At 36.2% G+C, this 24,194-nt stretch overlaps 1 protein-coding gene across 3 annotated transcripts in view; it reads left to right on the top strand.

Moving 5' to 3' along the window:
• WDPCP (WD repeat containing planar cell polarity effector) overlaps positions 1–24,194 on the top strand; it is a 180,063-nt gene that overhangs the window by 98,507 nt on the left and 57,362 nt on the right. For 2 of the 3 annotated variants that reach the window (XM_072409550.1, XM_072409549.1), the window contains 2 exons: positions 6,620–6,683; positions 14,913–15,015. In XM_072409550.1, the coding sequence (XP_072265651.1) occupies positions 6,620–6,683; positions 14,913–15,015 (167 nt within the window). The remainder of the gene's footprint in view (positions 1–6,619; positions 6,684–14,912; positions 15,016–24,194) is intronic. The other variant, XR_011920473.1, reaches the window with a different exon arrangement.

The raw sequence follows: 24,194 nt of genomic DNA, 5'->3' as shown, positions 1-24,194 counted from the left end.
AGGAGCAGCTAGTGGATGACTATATCTTGTAACACAAGCCTCACCTTCATATGTACGTGTTTGTCATCTTCATTCTAGTATGTCACATAAGTCTCCTATTCCAGTTTGTTCACAGATCCTTCCAAAAGTTTGGCTGTGTTGCTTGTAACATTCGAAGCCAGTACACCATCCTTATAGACTACTTATCTGGAGCTTGCATGGTATATACATCTCCTTTATTAATAAGATTTGTTTACTTTAGTCTGTGCTCCCCTTTGTTTGCAGTTATAAAGATCTTTATTATAGTTAAAAGCATTGGACCTGACATAATATTAGAGAATATTCAATAGGTATAAAAAGGTAATATACTACACATGGATGTATTTATGTATTTAACATAAAAAACTTATTTTTTTTTAATAAGTGTCATAAAACATTCAGCCATCACAATCTTTTGGTTATCAAACACTTGTAGCTGATCACTGTTATGGCTACCAAGTTTTTTTTTTAATTAAATGTGTTAAAGTGTTGCTTATTGTTTTCAGAGTTTCCATTTTTTGTTAGAAAACAAGCAAAAAACACACATACTTCTTTACTCCAATTTTACATACAGGAACACATGAATCACAAAGTGTACATTCTTATTAAGAGGGCTTTTTCTTATACCTGTTTTTCTTTCCCCTTCATACACCCCCCTTTTCCTTCTTGTCTCTCCCCCTTTTCTCTGATTGTTACCCATTAATTAGTTTCCTTGCTCCACTCCTCTCTAGTTTTATCCTTTCCCTCAATTATAGGAGCACTTCACAATAACCTCATCCTACACAATTCTGATTTAATAATAATATTATACAGTATTTATATAGCACAACATATTATGCATCGCTTTACAAAGTCCGGAGTCATATCGCTAGCTGTTCCTAAAAGGGGCTCACAATCTAATGTCCCCACCATAGTCATATTTTAATGTGTTTATGTATGTTAATGTTTATTACAGTCTAAGGTCAATTTTGGGGGGAAGCCAGTTAACCTACCTGCATGTTTTTGGAATGTGGGAGGAAACGGGAGTATCCAAAGGAAACCCACACAAACATAGGGAGATCCTGCAAACTCCATGCAGATAATGTCCTGGCAAAGATTTGAACCTGGGACCTAGTGCTGCAAAAGCCAGAGTGCTAACCTCTGAGCCACCGTGCTGTCCCTTTTAGAGATTCTATACTTTATGGCCCGGACACACTCCTTTATCACCCCAAAGAGGCCACACACTTACCTATCCACACTCTTCCATGATTATTGTTGTGCAGCTTGTTCAATAACTAAACCCCTTTCGTAAAAGTTTCTTCTTCTGGCTCCTTCACCACCTTCCTATATGCACAGCTTGAAGTGGGCTTATGCTGCAAATATCTGATCCAAATAAAGAGTTACTGACCTTCAGCTTGATGGTGTGTCACATTTGATTGATCATAACAAAGCTCCAGTCTTGAACTCCAGGGTTAAAAAATATGAGAGCACCAACTCTACTTTCATGGGGGAGTTTTTACCACAGAAGCATTCGCCAAGGTCACTCACTCTGATGCAGATAGATGGACAGATCATTTCCACCTAATACAAAATAGCTGGATGCATAAAAAAAGAAAAGATAAAGGAAGACTCTGATGTTTCCAGCCTGATATCTGCACTCATGATAATTATGGATCATATTTATATGTCAGTGTGAGAAATAAATTCCATGACTTCAGACCAAACATGGGCAAACCACCAGACAGCTACAAAAGCAATGGTAAAACATCTCTTGAAATAATAGTGTATATATAATATTTAATATAATGTATGTAGCTGTTCTGTTTATGCTGCAATCAGTATTGCAATCAGTAGGGTAAAAATAGTGGATGTGTACAAGCTCATCCCCAGACTTATCCCTGGGAGGGAGGTCCTCTTTCCATTTTCCCATAAATTGTTAAAAAGAGAGGATTTCTAACTTTCAACTAACGTAAAGTAAGGAGAAATGTATGTATTGTTTCCCAAGAATCTGAAGCTGTGAAAACGCCTTTTTTTCATAATCCTCTATAGCACATATTTTCAGAAGGCGTGGTAATTTTACATAAGTAGCGTGTAGAATAATATAATTAGGGCATTCATTACCCAATTATATAATTGATGAAATCAGGACTTTTTATGAATTGTAGCATATACTGCATACTGATCAACTGATATTGACATTAAAGAGATTTATTGTGAGAGATTATTATTATTTTAACAGTGTTATATTATAGCATTTATATGGTTTTTTACCTATTGTGTTAGAATAAACGAGATCATTATAATTACCTAGGTCCCTATTAGAATGTGGGGCTTAAATATAAATACTTATAATAAAAGATATTTATTTAGGGGTTCCTTGTTAAATTGGTACTTTATCTCTAGTTAGGGGCAAATATAGTCCAGAAAAATACACTGATCAACACCGACATCTTAAAGTAGAGATGGAGCAGGCAGCTTTTTATTGGAGAAAAGACAGGCTACATCTCTTCTGCAATAGAACAACATTACCTGCCTTTGTTTAAACCTGCTCACAACCTGGCATTCCCAGGTAGCAGGAATTAATGCGCTTCCATGGGACATAGGTCATTCTGTCCTTGCCAATCAATATGGCTGAAAATCCCAAACCTGGAAAAAATTGGGTTAGGATGTCAGCACCGCTATGGGAGCAAGGGGAGGGCATGTGAGCTTAGTTCCATTTTAACACTTGGCTTTTTAAACCTTTATTTTTAAATATATATAAAGGCAAAGGTGTAAAGGCAAATTTTTTTTGTGTTTTGTTTGCAAAGGTTTAGTACCTACCTCTTCTGGTTCCACCTGTCACCAAGAAGGAATTGAAACAAAATTCATAAATATCACCAAAACCTAGATCAGGGAAATTGATAAGATACATGATATGATGACAAATGTCAAAGATGATTGAGATTTTATTTTGTTACCTTTTGTGTTTTGAAGACAGTGAAGAATCTCTCTCTAGTGGGACGGACAGCATACCATAACCTTAATATGATATGGACCCCCTTCTTCATCAACAAAAGAAAAAACAAATGGGCCATACATATTATTATTATTTATTATTAAACGCGATTTATATAGCACCAACATATTACGCAGCGCTGTACATTAAATAGGGTTTGCAAATGACAGACTAATACAGACAGAGATACAGGAGGAGAGGACACTTCTAGGTAATAAATAGACCCAAGACTAAACAGTGTGCCTAGGTTTTCTGGCTGCACGTTTTTCTTCTATGTTGTATTCATCAGGATAAAATGAGGTACAGCGCATAGTTAAAAGATAAAAGTAGTTAAAATAATAAATATAATATTAGCCTGACTCCCACATAAAACAATTTTTTAGGTATAGTGGTAGGAGTTAGGATCTGTCAACCATTTCCAGTTTGTATATTGGAGAAAGTTGGGAACTCTGGACTTGTTGTGGTGTATGATGGCTTTGTGGAGGTTGGTAGGCAGTTCTTTAGAGGGTCTCTGTGGAATCATTGTAAGAAATTACAAGTGGCATACATCCAGTATAGGCATGTGCCAGCATCCTAAGGAACCTCCGTTAGATGTTTATTGCTGTCTATGTCTCTATTTCTTTCATTTTATGGAATTGTTACCATTCACAGGTAAACTGATCCCATGCACGTCTGGCACAAAAAATAAATAAGTAATTGCTGGTTATGAAGACATAAAAAATATACTAAGACTAGAAATATATCTAAAGCCATAGCAAAGTGTGCTGGCTGTCTTATTTCTAACACATCAACTTTACAGTTTTTGCCTGCAGCCTTAAAAATCGCATTGCAATGTTTTGTGTATGTGTCGTTACTATGTTATTAATTATTATTCAAAGGGGTGGCAACCAGCGCTAGCAAGAAAAAATCGCCTTAAGCATGTAATGCCTGACAATATTTGTTTTCTTGCTCTCTTGCTGTAAGGGATCAGCGTTTTAGCACCAGTCTGATTAATTATCTTGGTCATTGCCGTGAACCCTAATGGAATTTACTTTATGTGTTGTGACTAATATGTGTTACTATGATTATTGCAGTGTTACTTCTGCTCTAAAGCATAATTAGGAGTCCTGATCTTTATCTTACTTATGCATGTTTGTAATACTGAATGATATGATTTTGTGCATGGTATGTTCTTGTTCAAGGAGTATTCCTGAATCCGTCATTCCAGGTTAGAAACCAGCAACTGCAATTCACTGCAAAAAAAGCTCTGAAAAGTTTTTCCTGAGAGTTTTTTTTTTTTGGTAGTTTGACTACCTGGTTTTTAGCACTTTTGAACTTTGTGAACTAAAGAACACCTCCTCCCTATCTTACATAGATGAGAAGAGGGAGAGTATTTATCCGCTCTTAATACATTTCATGTGCAAGGATGATGGTGATTTTCCTCCATAGATAATGTACAATAAGTCAGATTGTCACTCTAGTACCGGAGGTGTGTTTTTGCAGAATCAGCAAGTGAAAAACAGAGAAAAAAATATTAATTAAACCACCACATGTAAGGACTTGGTAGGATGCGAAACAATTACATATTTTTTCTTGGATGATACACTTTTAAATACTGGTTACGTCAATGTTTCATTTGTGTTCAGTGGTCCTCTGATTCCCATGAATATTTCTCATTTTGAGAACAATATATGTGAAGGCCATATCATGCTTTTATGCTTAGTGAGTAGAGGATAATTTACAGAAAACGCAAAATATGGTCCCAGGATACATAATCAGTTAGGTTGAAATAAGACATAAGTCCATCAAGTTCAATCACTAGGCAAATAAACATATTCTACAAAAAAACCCTATAGACATAGTTGATCCAGAGGAAGGCAAAAAAAACCTGGTTCAATTTGCTCCAACGGGAAAAAAATTATTTCCTGATCCTATGAGGCAATCAGATGTTCCCTGCATCAACATTCTTATTTATATAGAAGGTCTTACTCATATAGCTGCTTGCCTTATTTTTCATCTATCTATATCTGGAATCCCCTACTGTATAAAAGGCAATCCGTAAAGAGGTAGAGAAAGCCTCTAGTAAACAAGTCCATGATCCAGGCAATGCATCATTAAACTTAATGCCTGTGCTTCCATTTCTTTTTGTTCACCTTTGTATCAAGTGAGCAGCTGATCTTGGTTTTAACAGGGATTTCCCTTATCTTCTTTAAGAGATTTCATGGTTTTGAGATTCCCTTTCACACATGCAGCTTTCACAAAAGCAAGATACTCTTAACAAAGACCCAAAACTGTGCTGGAGATGTATATGTGGTGTTACTACTAAAGTGAAATCAAAGCAAAAACACAAAGAAAAAGTACACAATTGGGTCAGCACCTAGCTTGTTGTCGTTGGACAATAGGCAGTGTGCTGCTTATCAATTACCAATGTTTCTAAGGCAGTTAAAAATATCAAGTGATAATGTTGCAGATCCACTTTTAGCAGGAAAGCTGGGTGATCCAGCAAACCTGGAATGGATTTCTTCAAAGTAATTTTCTATTTGCCAACAGATGTTTTGAATCCTAGACAAGATCTATTCCAGATTTGCTGGATCACCCAGGTCCACTGATAAAAGTATATCTTCTACAGCCTTAGAGAGCTTTCATAGATCAGGCCCAATAAGTCACTCATTATTGAAAGGGTGGGAGATGCGGTATGTTGGTATGATGGCTGTATCTATGCAGGTATTAAGGTCTCCTTTGACTACTTCCATTCGTCTCTGAACAATATTCATCCATGGTTTATTAAATATGTTGTTAATCAAGGCACTTGGAAATGTGAAGGCAAAGTAATAGGAGTTCAGTCTACTCAAGGGCAGCCTAACGATAGCCTATTAGATGTAAAATAACTTCTAGCAGTTTCTTAAACAGTGGCCTGTGAACGTCTAGGGTTCTAGTAAATTGTATAATCTAATTAAGAAGCGGAATATTATTTTACTACTGTCATCACTACCAGAAAAGCATCATAAAATGTTTTTTACTCCCTAAAAAGTATGTTTTTTTTTCTCCTGAATTGTCTGAACATTCTGTAATATGATATTAAGTTAAATGGTTAATTGAAATATAAATTATTTTTTGTCAGAATTCATCTGATGCATAACTTGCAGAGCCATTCTTTCTATCCCCTTCCTAGTATGTGTTACTTCCCCCACCTCTTAGATTGTAAGCTCTTCTGGGCAGGGTCCTCCCGTCCTCCTATGTCACTTTCTGTCATTTGCAATCCCTATTTAATGAACAGCACTCCGTAATATGTTGGCGCTATATAAATGCTGTTAATTAATAATATCTTACCCACCTTAAAACAAAACTCAGATAACATAACACAAACACATCAATCTGATCACTTACAATATCAGCCCTTAAAATGATCAATATGTTTACAGAATTGATATTGACCTAATTAGTTTAGAACATAAAATTGATATATGTATGGCCAGTATAAAGTATATCTAAAGCTCAAAGTTTTTCTGTGTTTCTCCTGATTACCGAGTCAGAAATGTTACAGCTGTTACCAGAGCAGAAATTAAGGTAGAAATCTTCTAATTATTACGATATCCATCTCTTCATTGTATATAGTGTAATCCTAAAAATGTTTTTCTTTATTTACAGGCACCAAAGATTTGAAAAGGCCTTCCTGCTTGCAGTAGATATAGGTGCCCGTGACCTTTTTATGGTAATCCTAAATTTAATATTTATTTCTATGTTTAAATTTCTAAGCAAAGAAAATGGACCTGATTTATTAAAGCTCTCCAAGGCTTGAAAGGATACACTTTTATCAGTAAAGCTGGGTGACCCAGCAAACTTGGAATGGATTTCTTCCATCCAATCATTTGGTATCTGTTAGTAAATATTTTGAGTCCTGGACCAGATCCATTCCAGGTTTGCAGGATCACCCAGCTTCACTGATAAAAGTGTTTCCTCTCCAGCCTTGGAGAGCTTTATTAAATCAGGCCCGATATATATACTGTATTATTGGATGGTTGCATCACCTGTCAGGCTCCTACATCTAGGTGTCTCGTATTGCAAGATTGCCTAGATATTTGTGCCTCTTTAATTTTTTTGGGATTAATTACAAAGTTAAAGATGATTAGGTGGCTTGGGACAACACAGACAGTTCTTTCCATTTCCCTCAGTCACATCAGTGGTGTTTGAAGCAGTTATGACTTTGTTTAACATGTGGTGAATATTCTAAGACTTTTGCCAAGCATATTTTATATATACATGGTATATTATGTATATTATATGATATATTCATATATATATATATATATATATATATATATATATATTATTGCTACCCATCATCTACCTAATATCATACGTTTCAAATTTAAATGAAGAATTAAATGAATTTAAATTTTGATTTTAGGTTTAACTGAAGATAACCATTACATTTAATTTTAGGTTCTAATCACGGTATGCATTGATTGCTTTTAGTTCCTAAATGGGTTAGAGACCCTGTTCTCCAGATATTGTTGTAGTCTACAATGTTGTTGCATAGAAACAGTTGGTACATTTTACGGTCAACAAACTTAGTGACCCCCCCAGCTATACCTTAGGTATTTGAGCGGTCTGTTTAACACCATTGATGTGTCACATTCAATAGACTTCTGCTGGTACTTTTAAGAAGAACAATGTTCCAACATGGACCTTTGGAAGTTTTACATTTCTTCCTCTCTTTGTCCCTCCCACTAAATTAGCTACAAAAGTCAAATTAAGTATTTCTTTAAAGCCATGTGGAGAAAGGTCCACATGGGGCTCTTGTTTCAGAAGACCTCACTTGATAATGTCCCAGCAAGGTTGAATGGATGGACCAACAGGGCCACTGTTTTGCACCCAGCATGCTGCTGTTATGCAGGCAATTGTTGGGGTTCTTGAATAACAAAAGGCACTAAACCATTACAAAACCTCTTCAGGAATGTGTTTACTTTCCTCCTTTACATATTGAACACACTATGGGCTTTAATGGAGTTATTAACTGTAGATGCTAATAATGTTTATCCTATAAAGACACTTGACCTGCTGGATTGGTCTAGCAGTTTAAATTATTAGTTAGGTTTAACTAGGAATGTTTTTGCTTTCTAGGGCTTGAAAATGACTCACTAATTGCAATAAAAAAGCACAATGGAAACCAATCTGATATTTTATTTTATAAAGCAGTAATTGCTTAAGTGCTCTTAATTTATCAGTTTAATCATTGCATAAAGTGGGATTTCGGCTTATTTTCTATTTTGTATTTGAAAGCGAAACTTTCTGTACTCCTTGCCAGTGTTTGCACTTTCTTCTAATCTATATATTTTTTTTTGCTTACTATTTCAATGTTGGCTTGGAAGAAATTGTTTAGACATTTGTTTCTATAGGAAAAATATGATGTTCAGTGGCTATAAATGTTGCATTTTTAGTAATCCTTTACTTTTTACATATATCATTTATCATGTTGTATTATAGATAATGCTTGGCATGCACTGTGTGATTTTATCTCAGTATTATTATTGTTTATGAGTAATATGATTGTAATTATGATTGATTTAAATCAGTCCTTACAATGGACAAATATTAAATACAAGTATTTAATGTATTATCCACTTATTTCATAATTAATCTGAATTAAAATCACTTTTAATATTAATAATAGAAAAATCGACTGTAGCAAAAAATACAAAATCATTTGAATTTCAATACAATAAAAAAAATCAGACCTTGCCTGATCAATATTTGATGAACATTCTGCTCAAATACCATGCATAAATATATAATATCAATATCCTAAAAAAATTGTTTTGGAGGATCAAAAACATTGTATAATATTTGGTTAACTTAGGACCTTTGAATCCTTCTATTGTACATTGTACTTTTGACAAAATGCAGTTGTCATAATTATGAAATTTCTTTTAATTCCACAAAAAGTTTGGATTGTTTTGAGGTTATCTGATACAGACAGTAAAGTTTAATTATTGTCCTGCATGAGGTCCTTTTCACCTTTGTTTATTTTCATGCAATTACACATTCATTTTACCGCATGAAATTGCATAAGAGATAGAAACCTACATCTGTACACTTCAGCTAAGTGCAATTTTAAAATAAAGCATGTAAAGATCACAGATTCACAAAAGAACCAATGTTTTTGGGTCAAATACAAAAAAAAAATGAAAACCTATGCTACATCCCTTATATTCCAGTACCAGCGATTATTTTGTGCAAAAATCAGGACTTTTAAGGCATATATAAAAAGATATAATTAACACAAAATAGGAGGCAAGATATGTAGTGGTGGGCAGTAGTTACGGTTTCAAAATACAGAACAAGATGGGTAGGCTAATTAATTCAAAAATATGTTTTGAGTGCTCTTTTAAATGAGCAGAAAGTAGGATCAAGCCAAATAGGACAAGGAAGACCATTCCAGAAAGGTGGGGCAGCTCTAGAAAAATCTTGGAGCCATGAGTGTGATGGGGTTATGAGTGAGGAAGTCATTAGTAGGAGGAGCGGAGAGAGCGGCTGGGGGAGTATTTTTTTACCAGGTTAGAAATGTAAGTGGGACAAAAACTGTGGAGGGATTTGAAGCCAAAGCACAGGAGCTTGAATTTGATTACAAGGTGAAATGGAAGCCAGTGTAGAGATCTGCAAAAAGATGCAGCAGAAGAGGAGCAGTGGGAAGGATGGATGAGTCTGGCTGCAACATTCATAATAGATTTGTAGAGGAGAGAGTCGGGTTGGTGGAATACCAGAGAGGAGGAGGTTACAGTAGTCCAGACGAGAGATGATAAGAGCATGTACAAGGAGTTTGGTGCTCTTTGGGGACAGGTAGGGCGGATTTTGGAGATGTTTCGTAGGTGAAAGTGACAGGACCTGGAAATGTTCTGAATATGGGGGGTAAATGAGAGGGCAGAGTCAAAGGTGACACCAAGACAACGTGCCTGATGGGAGGGATGAATACCAGGGTTGTTAACAGTTAGGAATATGTCAGGGGGAGATTTGGAATTTAAAGGGGGGAAGATGATGAGTTCTGGTTTATCCAGGTTGAGTTTCAGGAATTGGTCAGACATCCATGATGAGATAGCTGACAGGCAGCATGAGACCAGCACACAGATGGTACTGTAAGCCAAAGGAGGATAAAAGACTGAGAGAGGAGGTGTACAGGAGAAAAGAGAACCGGTCCAAGGACTGACCCAAGGCTGGAGAGGATACACTTTCATCAGTGAAGCTGGGTGATACAGCAAATCTGAAATGGATCTAGTGCAGGATTGACAAATAGCAAATTATTTTAGGAAATCTATTCCAGGTTTTCTGGATCATCCAGGTTTACTGATGGACGTGTATCCTCTCCGGCCTTGGAGAGCCTTAACCCCCCTGGCGTTCTAATGCTGTCTGGTTTTTACGCAAAAAGCGTTATATTGTTTTGCATGGAAATTTATTTTACATTGTAGGCCTAAAATTCTTAGGCATAACTCAGCGAAATATGTCCAATATTTAATAAGTTTAAATGTATCCTCTTAAGTCTTGAAGTGCTTTAATAAACTAGGACCAATTTCTCTTACTCACATATACTTCACAGCAGCGGTAACCAAACAGTGGTCTGCAAGAAAATTTTGGTGGTAAACGGCTTTGGCCGGTGCGCCTCCAAGTGGGGTCAGGAGAGGGCAGAGCTGCGGACCACTGTCTGAATTCCCTTTATTTTGGGAGATTTCCACCTCCCATTGCACCTTTGAGACAATTCCACTTCTTGATGCATCTCTGGTGAAGGAAATGGAGGGAAGTTTCCCTAATGTTAGAGAGAAAGCAACAAATAAATTACTTAAGAATTAAGCCTTCCATACACCACCTAAAACAAAACAAATAGATTTGGCTATACATACTCTACATACTACATAAATACATACTATATAAATTGCAACACCCTTTCTTAATTCTGGCATACAAAAACACTTAAATAAAAACTAGAACATCAGCACAACTTTGCTGCAGCAGCCATAATGAAAATTGGATGTTTACAGACTGCCACATGAACAGAAAAGAGCCTTTCATATCATTGTCAATTCCTCAGCACTCATTAAATAACAACAAATACTAATCTAATGATGGTTATTTTGGAAATGTATTGCTGTATCTGCATCAGAACTTTCTGAACTCACTTTTCCCCATTCCTTTATTTGATCACAGTGATCTATATTGTTCTATTATTAAAAGCCTTAGAAACTGGTACTTAAGGGGATCCACATTGTAATCAAAAACATTGACATGTCTATTGATTACAGGTATGAATGTTAAAATTTTGATTGGTGTATATTTGAGTACATACATGTATGAGTAATACACGTATATTGCATTTAAGAATTTGTTTAATTGCATTTTAGGATTTATTGGCAGGAACTGTTTTATAGAGGGGTAACATACATATGCAGCAAAATAGGGATGTTTTGAAATAGATAGAACACTGTACTCTTCAGTTAGTGTTCAGGGATTTCATATTTAATTATACAGTGTTTTTGTAAACGTTATTAATTTTTCCTATTAGATATTCATAATCTTAGTTGTTAGAATTTTACACTTTGAGAGACTTGCAGTAAAATTGTGATTTATTTTATTTCTCTTTTCTGATACATTTTAGCTGCCAGCAAATAATGTAATTATTTAATATAGGCTGGTGCCTAGGTAGAGTCTGAACACTGATTTAATACCTGTTATGAGAAAGTAGGGGAAATGTTTTAATGATAGATTTGTACCAGAAAATGTTTCATTAAGATAAAGAGTAAGATGAAATAAAAAGAAAGCTCAGTTTTAGAATTTTGGGTTATCAAGAGTTATTTTGTGGTTTTATACGTTATAATATTTTTTATGCTGATTTAATTCTTGGAGTATCATCCACAGATATTGTGTGTATTATTCATATTGTATGTTGTACAAAACTATGCAATACTAATCTGTTTATAATCATTTTGTATTTTTTGGTAACAACCTCTTTTTTTAATTCACAAGTTTTAAACTCATTTCACTAACACACTTCAATTCCTATTTCTAACACGCCATTAATTTTTATACAGATGGCCACCACTTTGGCATGCCTGGCATTCATTAAGCTCCACTTGTCTTATCTCTTTTTTTTATAATGAATTATTGTACATTTTCTCACACCTAATTGATTAAATTATGAATGTAAATTCTCTGCGTATGTTGTAAATGTTCCTGTTAAACCTTAGACCTTTTTTTTATGGTATTAATGCAGATTGGGAAATCAGTGTTTTTTTGTAGTAATTTTTTATGTTGTTGAATAAATATAATAGTTTGTACCAACCACATTGCTGCTTCAGCTATGCTTGGTCTCCGCTAAATTTATTGCCTGCAAGAAACAGAAAAGTAAGCTTACCAGCACTGAGAGACTGGCATCACTTTATAGATTTTGTGTTGTTCCTTTGTATGCATTCTGTTATTTATATATATATATATATATATATATATATATATATATATAACTGTGTCATACACGCTGTTGTAGTTCATGTAAGAATCACAATGCTGTAATAACTGTGCCATAATATAATATATTTATCTGATATTATGCTAAAAAAAACTATTAAATTAGCATTGTCAAGTGTGTGTTCCATGAAAGGGTTTTGTTTCCAGTGTTATATTTACCTAAGCAAATCTTGCTGTATCAGTGAAATCCCATTAACATTATTATTATTTTTATCATTAACAAACTGTATTTATATAGCACCAACATATTACAGAGCGCTGTACACTAAATAGGGATTGCAAATAACGCATACAATGGTCTTCCTCCCTTGACAACACCGCACTTCCAGCATCTATGCCAAAAGTGTGATGTCCCCTCAACCACAGAGCTTACTATCCACTTTTTATATTGTTACCAGTAAGTGCACATTAATGCCTCATTCATCATTTCTTAGAATACTGTATTTACCTGAATTGACCGCTTAAGGTGCGTACACACTTCCAATTTTTATCGTTCAAAATGAACGACGAACGAACGACGAACGATCGATTGGGCAAAAATCGTTCGTAAAAAAAGTAACCAACGACGCCGACGAACGAGGAAAGTCGTTGGAAACGAACGACCGGACCGGCGAATCGGATTGGACGACGATCGTTGACCATCGTTCGTGTGTACGATCATTCGTTGATCGTCCATGGTCTGAGCATGCGTAATGAACGAACGTTCGTTCACTTTCCTGTCGTGCACATAGTTCCTCTATCGCTCAAACGATCGTATCTATTGTGTGTACAATATCTACAAACGATCGTGTCGTTATCTGTATGTGCAGGATCGGTGCTATACGATCGTTCGTAGATATCGTGCAGGATCGTTCGTCGTTCGTTTTCCAACGATAATAATTGGAAGTGTGTACGTAGCTTTAGTGAAAAGTCTTCACACTATGTGCATTAACCTTCAAGGACTAGTTCTTCAGTACATCTGCATTATCATAGAGTGGCCATATGCCTCCAGTATCTGTTTAAAACCCCAGTGACCAGTCTCTAGTGTATGTGCATCAACACTTGTTCACCACCAGAACAATACTCTTCAGTGATCAACACCCAGATTATGCGTACTAACTGATCACTAACTAACTGATAACTAAGTGATCGGTTTTAGGCATATGTGCATTAACCTCTTAGTGACCAGTTTCAAGGTTTTATGCATTAACACCTTGGTAACCATTCCTTATATTATAGTTTGTAATATTGTGCTATTGCCTTCGTGACCTGACTCTAGTGTATTGGAATAACCCCGTAGTAATAAACATCTTATGTATGTGTTATTAATGCCTCCTTAGTGACCACTCTGTGTATCAAAATTAAAGCTGAAGTCTAGGCAGAATAAAAGTCTTCCTATCTGGTGCCACAGCCTATACTTTCACCAAACATGTATTTTTTATTAGTATTTGCAGCTTGTCTTGTACTAATCCCCTCAAATATGTCCCTCATTAGGCCACAGGGGAGCTTTTCTAGCAATATTGACCGGCTACTGTTGCTTTCCCTATAGTTCATGGTAACTAGTTGGGAAACAACTCCATTATTGTTCTACCGACATCTTTACATTAGAGCAGCTCTTAGTTGGTGTATATGTTTAACAGACCTCATGGACTTGCCTATTCTTACACCAACCACCAGATCCAATATAGGATTGAAAACCAAATAAATCTTAAATCATCACTAACATGATGCAAGTGCTAATAAACAGTCATAAAAAGGGTTTTCCTTTATTTTAGACTTCAGAATTTTAGTAATTGGCATATTTTAGAGTAATTTTAAATTTATTGATGAATTATAATAACGTATTTTTTAATGTCTGTCTACATAAAGGTGAGTCTTTAAACTCATTTGCAATGTGTTTTTTCTTCATTTATTCTATAAAATTTGTATACGAACAAATCTTCTGTTTCAAAATTGCTACTTTTCTATTGCAACTTTGCCTGTTTCATTGAACTAATCAAAAGTTTGTTAAAACAAAATGCTATCAGTGAATAAAGTACATGTTCTGTAGTGAAGCCATTATAGGTACACAGTTAAAAGTCACTGAAACGGCATATTTTGGATATATGTATATTCAAAGGTCTCTTTGTCAAAAATTACCGTTTTCAGCAGTTGACTTTTCAAAGGCATAGGTTGGTCAGAAATTTCCGCATAAGCTGGCGAGTAAAATATATGCTTTTTACTTCCTGAAATGTGTTTGATTGCCTGGCTTGAGATAAGGTGCTCGTAAGATGATACATTTGCATGGAGGAAGAATGAAAATTGAGTAAATTAAAACGTAACAGTGGGTTCATCAGTCCTGTCTATGTTCTGTGATCTGGGCAATAAAAGATTCCCTTTCTTTGAAATTCTTCTTTGTTGTGTGTCCAAGATTCATTTTAGATTAATCTTTTATTTTGCTTTATTTCCAAAGGACATCCATTACCTTGCACTAGATAAGGGTGAATTGGCGCTAGCTAAAGTGGCAGAGAAAAAGGCTAAGGAAATAGATGCAGAATCAATAAACGCTGGAGTTGGTAAGAATTAATGCTATTTAAAAAGCGTCTTTTTTTTTTGAATCAATACTTTTTCTGTACCGCTGCAATGTTATAAATGCAGGGGGTTATTGGTTCGTTTCTAGGGGGAAAAAAAAGAATTAACAGAGATAAGCTTCAAAAACCACCTGGCGATCCCTGACTTCACATATAACAGCTTTACTTTGAGTGCAGAGAAATGTAAAAAAATAAAAAATTGAGTTGGAAGTAAACTGATAATTTGTACATTACAATGTTACTTTAGGTTGTGTAACACATTTGTATGTTCATTTAAAGTTTTCTTTTAACTGTATCAATATAACATATTATTTCTAGTATTATCAAACTTCAGTTTCATATTTTGCTGTTAAAATGTTATCTGAAAGGTAAACTGACTATAGCAGGTTGGAGGATTTTCAGCTTATATAGCTAAAACATGATCAATATAAAAAAATGCCTTCTTTACAGCACAGTAACCACTGGTTGGACTTTGTGACTTCTGTATTATTAGATCCCAATGAAGTTTGTTCACAACAAATTTGTTGTATTTTTGATTGCGCTAGTATTGTTCTGTTTATGCAGACGATATGGAAATATAGCGCAGTAGAATCCTTTTCAGTTACTTTTTATGAAGATATTCTTATGATTCCACTAAGCTTCTGCTGCCCACTCGTAGCTATTGTCCACTAAGTCCCAAGTCATTCTAGCAATCCTATTGCTGGCAGAAACTAGAAAGTATAAGGGTTTGCTGACAAGCTCTGATAGAATGTTCACCTGCTCGTAAACCATCACTATCTTGCTAGTTCAACTAGTTAAAGGGGAACTAAAGTGAAAATAAAAAAAATGCCACTTACCTTTATTTGAGCAGGATCCATTGATCCCCCTGGAGCTGTCTTCCATACAGTCCCATGTCCTCCTGGTTTCTTGCTTAGTCCCGACACGTTTCTCGCTTTGTTTCTTCATCTCTCCATGGCAGTAAAGACATAAGAAGGGAGGACTTAAAATAAAACAAATAAATAAAAATGTATTGAAAAAAAAATAACAAAACATATTTTTACTTTATATAGGAGGGTTATCTACCCTTATATATAAAGTAAAAATTGTGGTGGTGGGTCCGCTTTAAGCAAAATTTCTCTCTGTCAGTGCTTCCTCTCAGATGATAGGGGACATGAAAGGTTTGGGTCAGTTAGGAAGATATTCTGAATGCAGGTGTGTGGTCTCTTTAGAGATACTGTATTGGATGAGTTACCACCAGCAGTAGAATTACTAGTCTGACTGGATCTTTATGTCCTAATAGTAAAAGTGGCCCTGCATTTTTTTTAAAAATGCATTCTGATCTTGTGATATGTGTAACACTTATTGGTTGTCCCTTATTTGGGGGATACAGGTCATGATCATGATAATTCCCCAACACAACAGGCACATGTACTGTATGTGTGTGCGTAGGTGTATATTTTTATATATATATATATATATATATATATATATATATATATATATTGTAATATTCCAGGGTAACATTTGCTGTTTGCCATTTCCAAGATGAAAATGAGCTAGCTTTCTCCACTTTGTTATGTTGTTGCTCCTTGAATGTTCCCACCTTGCTCCCCAGGTTGCTTTCTTAGCACTACTTAAACTTCAAGTTTAATAAAACTTAAACCAATACCACCAGGTCTGCTTGGCCACAACCTCTAGAGACTTTCATGGCTCCCTCAGTACACGGACTACTTCCACATTTTCTGACTCCATGGCCTTCCAGAACACAGACTTCATCCTGCTTTTGTGGCTTTCTCAGCACACAGGTTTATTCTAGCCACACAGGCCTCACACAGGGATGGAGTCAGTAAGGTTCCAGATGTTATTTTTCTAGTAAACACTATCAATACAACTGACAGATAACTATAGGCCAGCAGTTCTCTAACTTTTACCAAACAGTCCTCATGAACTAATTCCTAAATATTCCTGAACTTTACCTCTTTTGCACATCATCCCAAAGTGTTTTATTTAGGTTCTATAGTATATGACCCTTTTTAATACCTCTGTGTCTGTTCTGGTAATTCTTCCTTCAAACATGTTGTCCACATTGCTTGCTGTCTGCTTTCTCAATTTCTAGTCAATCCTTTTTTTTTACACCACTTCAGCTCATAATATCTTAACTATATAGCTAAAAAATTGTGGACACCTAACCATCATACATACAACTATATGGCAGTATGTGGACGCCCCTTTAAAAAACACCTGAGTTTCCAGTACAGGATGCTGGTAATACTACATTAAACAATGAGTATTTGGACAATTGTGTACTTCCAATCTTGTAGCAACGGTTTGGGGAAGGCTTTTTCTTTTCCATCATGACTGTGTCTTTGTTCACAGTGCCAGGTCAATAAGGACAGCGGTCCCCAACCGGTGGTCAACCACAAGAGAATTTTAGTGGTCCCTGGCTCTGGCCAGAGCTGCGGACCATGTCCCCCATACGGATCGCAGGCTCAGGAGACACAACTCACCCATCGCAGGCTCAGATCTGAAATGGGAGAGTGTGAGGGTTCTGAAATCATGACGTCACTCTGGGGGAAGTTTCTTCCCCTTTTAGTGACACCCAGCTCCCTGTGCATGTATGGCCTGGAGGCAGTAATTTTAGTGGTCCATGAGTTGGAAAAGGTTGGCGACCACTGCATTAGGACATGGTTTGACGGCTTTAGTATTTAGGAATTTGAGAGGCTTACCACACAACACTTACCTTAGATTTAGCATAAATTGGAAAGCCAACTGCTGACCTGGTCTTTTTATCCAGGATCAATACTTGACTTTACAACTTCTCTTTTGACTAAATTGGTGCAAATTTCTCCTTTCTTATGGAAAGCCTTTTTAGAGTGAGTGCTCAACAAACTCATATAGGTGTGATTATGAGGTGTCCTAAAACATTTAGCAATATAGTGTACCCTGTGTACACTTTTTATGTGCTCACCATGACACATATAACTTTTTCCCATTTTTTTTTTGCTTACTCTCTCCACACCACTCCCTAATCACCAATCACTTTCTGTCCAGTTGGTTTATTCTGCACAGAAATGAAATATATCACTTGCTGAGCCACGCTCCTCTTGAATACTGAGTTTGCCTAGTGAAACTGCATTGCTGCTTTTAGCCCTCTACACCCACTATGCACTTACCCAAACAGGGGGAATTTAGGAATGTCCTAAATAATTTGCTGAAGCAATACGCCTGGAAGTCCATCAGTAAGAGTGTTTGAAGGGGACCCAAGCTGCCTGTAGCCAGTGAACATTTGTCTCATTTAAAGATGTGACATGATTTTCTGTATTAAATGCTGCTATATGCAAAATGAAATGCACTCATTTGCCCTACCTTGTATATGTGATTACTGAGCAATTTTTTAAACATTTTTCCCTACACAAAGTAATATCAGTTTTCCCTCAGTCAGGTTGTATAAGATTCCCAGGCAATTCTGAACACGAATATGTTTTTTACATTTACTGTCAGAGCGAATTGAGCTGATTTGATGCATGTTCCTGGAGGTTATTACAGCCTCTGCCTATGGAAAAATGCAAATAACCTAATATACCTCATTCACTGCATAGGTAATCAATTTCACCATGCAGCCTGTAGTCTGCTAATTTAAACGTCACTTAACCATGCCACAAGGAACTGACATGGCATAACCTATTAAGAAATCCTATAATTAATAATGATCTACAGTTATAAAAAAAATCCCAGGAGTTCTTATGTTATTTTCTTGATTAAAAACTCCAGTGAAGAACGCATGTTAAAAATGTCAGAAAGATTCCCAAGGCCAACTTACTTTAAATTACACTTGGGTCTTGTGAGATGAATTTATTTAACCTTCAAATCAATAGTTTTCACCCAAAAGGGATTCCAGTTGTAACGAGAAAAGCTGATAAATTCTTTCTAGTCTAAAGTCACACAGTGGAGCACCATCATTTTATTTAGCGTGAAATTACTTTACAAATGTAATACATAGTGCAAACATAGTGCTGGAAAGAGCTGGTGGTGGAACAGAAGCTGCTCATACATAGGCCAGTCAACGGCCAACAAAGTTCATTTTGAAACTTATATGTAGTTATTGGATAATTGTAGTCCTGTGCAAAGGTCTTGTTTTTGTTTATTATCTTCTCCAATATAAAAAAGTTGTGATTGAACGTTGCATAGTATTTTAATCTTCTCTACTCCTGTATGAGGTTGTTATCTGTCATTCCTTTTGGGGCTTTAGCAATCTGGGTCTTTTGTTAAGGTGTTCACTTGATTCACTGATAATAAAATGTTCAAATATGGTAAAGGACTGGTGTTCCAAGAAACTGGATTCATCAATGGGGAAATTTCCTAAAAGCTTGTCCTAAAATAATTACTGGTACAAATGAAAAAGTCCCTCTACCCTCTGCACAAAGGCTGTCTCTGCCTGGAAAACACAAGGAGCCTGATTTATTAAAGCTTTCCAAGATCAGAGATCATAGGCAATCATGTAAGAACCTGTGTGATCCAGGGAACCTGAAATGCTATTATTTGGCAAATGTTTTCAACACTGGACCCGCCCATTGTTTGCTGGATCACCCAGGTTTGCCCATGATAGTCTATGGGCTCCAGTCTTGGAGAGCTTTATTAAATCAAACCCAAAGTGTTGGGCATTCTGTTTATCAGGTCTTTTGAACAAAGTCTTATAAAGCCTTATAGGAAATGTTTTTTTTTGTTTTTTTTTCCTTAATCAATATAAATGGCAGGGGCTGCCAGGAGTTTTCATGCTGTATCCCAATTAGTGTACTCCTATAATCTGTATCTGATACCTTAGGATCCAGGAAGGCCTGGACAAGATGAGAGTAGAGCCCCAACACGGGATACCAGCCTTTATAGGGAAAAGGCACTGCATGGTGGGGGCAATGTAGTTTTGCTGTGCATACCTGCACATTATATTGCAAGTTCAGCACAATCTTTTTACATTAATTCAGCCTGATCTCCTATACACTTTAACCCATCATAACACTTACCTCACCATTATCTACACCTAAATGTATGAAAGCTTCTAGTGTATGTTGTATTTAGGGAAAATAATGATATTGTAGCCAACCCCTAGGTATGCAGAAACTAAACCTATTTTTATGTAAAAAGGATACAAACAAGAGAAGGTTTTTTTAGGCTATATATATTTATTGTGCAATAGAGTATAGAATACAGTGTGACAGTTTAAAATTATACAGTCATACAATAGCAAACTTGTTCAACCCTTCCTTTATCTGCATTAGACTGCAAAAGACTTTTGGAACTGACTGTTGACACTCAGCACACATACACTATGCCTCAATGGAATACGTGATTTATGAAGTAATCCCTTCAGCCATCTAACTTTCTATTTAGCAAGACATATAGACTTAGTAGGGGAAGACTACCTTTTCCAAGTCTGTTTGTTACCATATATGGTTTAAAATTACTTCTTGGATACGGACAACCTTTTCTTCCCCAGAATTGATTGGATAACACTACAACGAAACAACTAGGAAGGAAACCTAACAATATATTTAGGAATAAACAACCTCCAAGCAGCAGTTACAATAATAAGTTTTTACACTCTGCACCATAATTTTCTTGCAAAAAACTGATTCAACTATTTGTTCTTCTTCTTTAAACAATGGTATCACTAGAAAATATTGGTCTCAAAAAATCCCCTGAGGAAGCTAGTATGGCGAAACGCATTGGGAAATAAGAGACTGTTTCACAGAAATAGGAACATCTGTCTAGATTTGAAGAAATAAAGACCACTCCTTGCTGCATGATTCTAATGCAGATAAAGGAAGGGTTGAACAATTTTGCTATTGTATGACTGTATATTTTCAAACTGTCACACTGTATTCTATACTCTAATGCACATTGAATATATATAGCCTAAAAAAACCCTCTTTTGTATACTTTATACATAAAAATAGGTTTATATCTAAATTTACTTGTTCCCAAACTACGGACATTTAAATGGTAACATATTTGTAACAAGCAGTAAGGCTAGATTCACATCATGACAGTTGCATTTAGTGAATGCTGACATGTATTAAATGCAATGCATTGACATGCTTAGCCAAATTTAAATGAATTTACCACCTGATTGTATCTTTCTACCACCTGATGGTGAGGGTGATATCTCAACTGTACCCTGTCAGAAATCTAAAGGAACTGATGGATTGGTCACTCTTAAATCCATTTAAGTTTTTAACTCACTTTTTTTAAGATGAATCACATTATGTTCTGTTTATCGGAATCAAATAATATTTCCCTGTGATGTAATTTATGTAGCAAATCAGTAATTATGACTTTTTTGAGATCTCCTCCAGCTTTCAGATCTTCTGTACAGGCAAGAGTTTTATACTGGCTGAGGCTGTGTAGCTTGTGAACCTATAATTCCCTTCCAAACATCATTAATAAATGATAGTCTCTACTCTCCACTTAGAGGAATGTTCAGCTTCTATCACTGAGTTCTTAGCATTCTTTCATTTCTCCCCATAACCTGCCTCAGGAAAGCGGTCACAATTTAGTTTCAAAGCAGCAGCTTAGGAAAGCCTTTTGTTCTGAGTTTTGTTTTCCTCTGTTACCTTTTTGTGCTTCTTCCCATGACATATTCTTCTTATCATTAATTATATTTCCAAAAACCTCAGATTCTGGGAAAGTAAAACAGTAATTACACTGGTGTTTGTTTTGCATGCAATGTGAATGTAAATAGAATGCTATGTAGATAAATTAAATTTGATGAATCCTGTACCTAACAAGCACTCTGTACAGGAAATTTTGTTGGCTTTTCTTTCTCTGGCGGTGTCTCTGGAGTACAAGCTTAGGCACCCCCTAGGCCAGATGCCATCTCTGACAGAGCCTAAGGCTCACAATGAGAAGCCAAAAGGTCCTGAATACTATTGGACATGAAAATCACCTCACATGACATTATTAAATGTCATCTTAACACTGGCTTCCAGCATTATGTTTCTAAGAGCGGGTTCACAATTCTGTTTATGTTGGCTGCTGTATTTTTATTGTGTCACATTAAAGTGTTGATCAATGTAAACAGGATTTGAATTTTGATGTAATTGATCAGATGTCCAATTCAGCTGAACCCGGGCAATACCAGAGCTAACTATTGGGACCTTAACGAAGCATCAGTTCAGGTGTAGCAAAATAAATGTAAACTTCTAAAGCGGGACTAAATTGAAAAAAAAAAAATCACACTTACCTTTAATTCCGCAGATCCCCTGATCCTGCTGGGGAAGTCATCAATTGGGTCCCGCGCTGTCCTGGAATTCTTTTATGTCCCAGTGCAGAGAAAACGCTGGTCGCCACCAGGGTCTTGGTCCATCTTCTTCCTTGTTCTGGCTACATCACCTGATCTTGCAGTGCACAGGCACAAGATTGGGAGACATAGCCTGATGTAAAGGGGAAAAATAGAGTGACAATCTCACTGCGCATGCGGTGAGGATCAGCAATGGGATCAGCATTTCTTTCCCCTTAATGTAAGAAAATGCCCCTTCTGTGCATGCCCAATATCGGGCATGTGCAGAAAGAGCAGCCAGGAGCCACCTGGGATGCATGACGTAGGTATCCCAGGAGGCTCTGCGCTCCTATTTTGTCTTGACTGCTGTGACGATCAAGACAGAAGCGGAGGGGCTGCACCCTTTTTTTTTTTTGCAGAAAAAAAAGGGCTGTCAACCCTTTTATGTAAAGTAAAAATTTTAGTTTAGGTCTGCTTTAACCTCCCCAACGGTATCCCTGAGTTTGACTTGGGGTAGAAAAAAGGTTCTGGAAGCGGTAACCCCGAGTCACACTCGGGGTAGGTAAACCTATAGAAAACAATAGTTAATCGCGACTTACCTAATCCGCTGCCGTCCTTCGCGTTTTCTCTTTTCCTCCGGCCGATGTTCTCTGCACTTGATGAGTCACCGGGGAGTTCCCGGTGACATTGGTGCGTACGGACGCTCCATTTGGGGCGGGGCGGGAAATTCAAATCCATTTGTACTGCATTCAATACAAAATAACTTTATAGTGCATTTATATGTGTAAAAGCAGTACACTGTCTTTCATGAACATTTATTTTACAGTATAACATAAAAGTATGAGAATATAATTTATTTATTTTTTTTAATTAAAAAATTTTAAATAGAATTTTTTTTATTTATTATTTTGACATGATTTTGTGTTTTCAAATTTATTATACTCATACTAAATATTATACTGTAAAATAAATTTTCATGAAAAACGTACCACATAAAACATATAAAACTGTACAGAAATGAACCACCCAGGAGGTTAAGAGAGCCCATCTAAAGAAAAAAGAAAGGCATAAAATTTAATAATCTGTTTATTCTTTTAAGTACATAATATGATAAAAGTACTGTAGCATACAACACAAACCTTTTTTTCAGTTTTGGTTGGATCATGCCAGGGTTTGAACATGCCTTACTTTAACTCACCCAGGAGATCTCCATGGACCAGCATTGCTCCATGAGTTTTTCTCTGTCTTTCTGGTTTCACTGAATACATGCTGAAATGATTGTATTATTATTGCTGAAAGTGTGTCCTAATTGACCAGGGTTTATTATGTTGGGTTGGATAGTTTGTAACAGGTTTGTCCATATACTGTAGCAGACTCAGGAACACAAGGACAAATGTTCTATAGTAAGACAACTAGATTTTCCATCCTGCAGATTTAAACTCCGGCCCACTGTTTGCCAGTCATATTCTGACTATATATGGGTGGTATAGGAGAATTGTCCACTAGATTTTAATCTATTTAAAATTTGCCTTATACTTGTCTTTAGGGTTTGCCTTGCCTTCAGAGAACTTTACTTTAGACCCAGTGACATCATCTTCATCATACATGTCTTTGTGATTCTCTATATAATATAGACAGATCATAGGTGGTGAGAGGGATTGACAGGATGCTTCCTGAAAACAGAGAGTTAGTATTGTAACATATGTAATGTGATACTAAACCTTCATGATTGGAAGGACTGAAAAACCATGAAAAAATAGTGAGTAAGGGACAGTAAGATCAGGGTGTAAAAAGCTAAATAATGGTGGGATGTCCTCCAGCCAGGAAATTAGGTGTCCTCTTTCTGACTTGCTCTAACTTCCAATGAACACTGTGAGGTTTTTACAGAGTGTAGTGAAAGTAAGCTATTTCC

Source organism: Pyxicephalus adspersus, chromosome 4 (assembly GCF_032062135.1).
Source record: "Pyxicephalus adspersus chromosome 4, UCB_Pads_2.0, whole genome shotgun sequence".
Lineage (NCBI taxonomy): Eukaryota > Metazoa > Chordata > Amphibia > Anura > Pyxicephalidae > Pyxicephalus > Pyxicephalus adspersus.
Note: the sequence above shows the minus strand (reverse complement) of the source record. Positions and strands in the feature narration are given on the sequence as shown.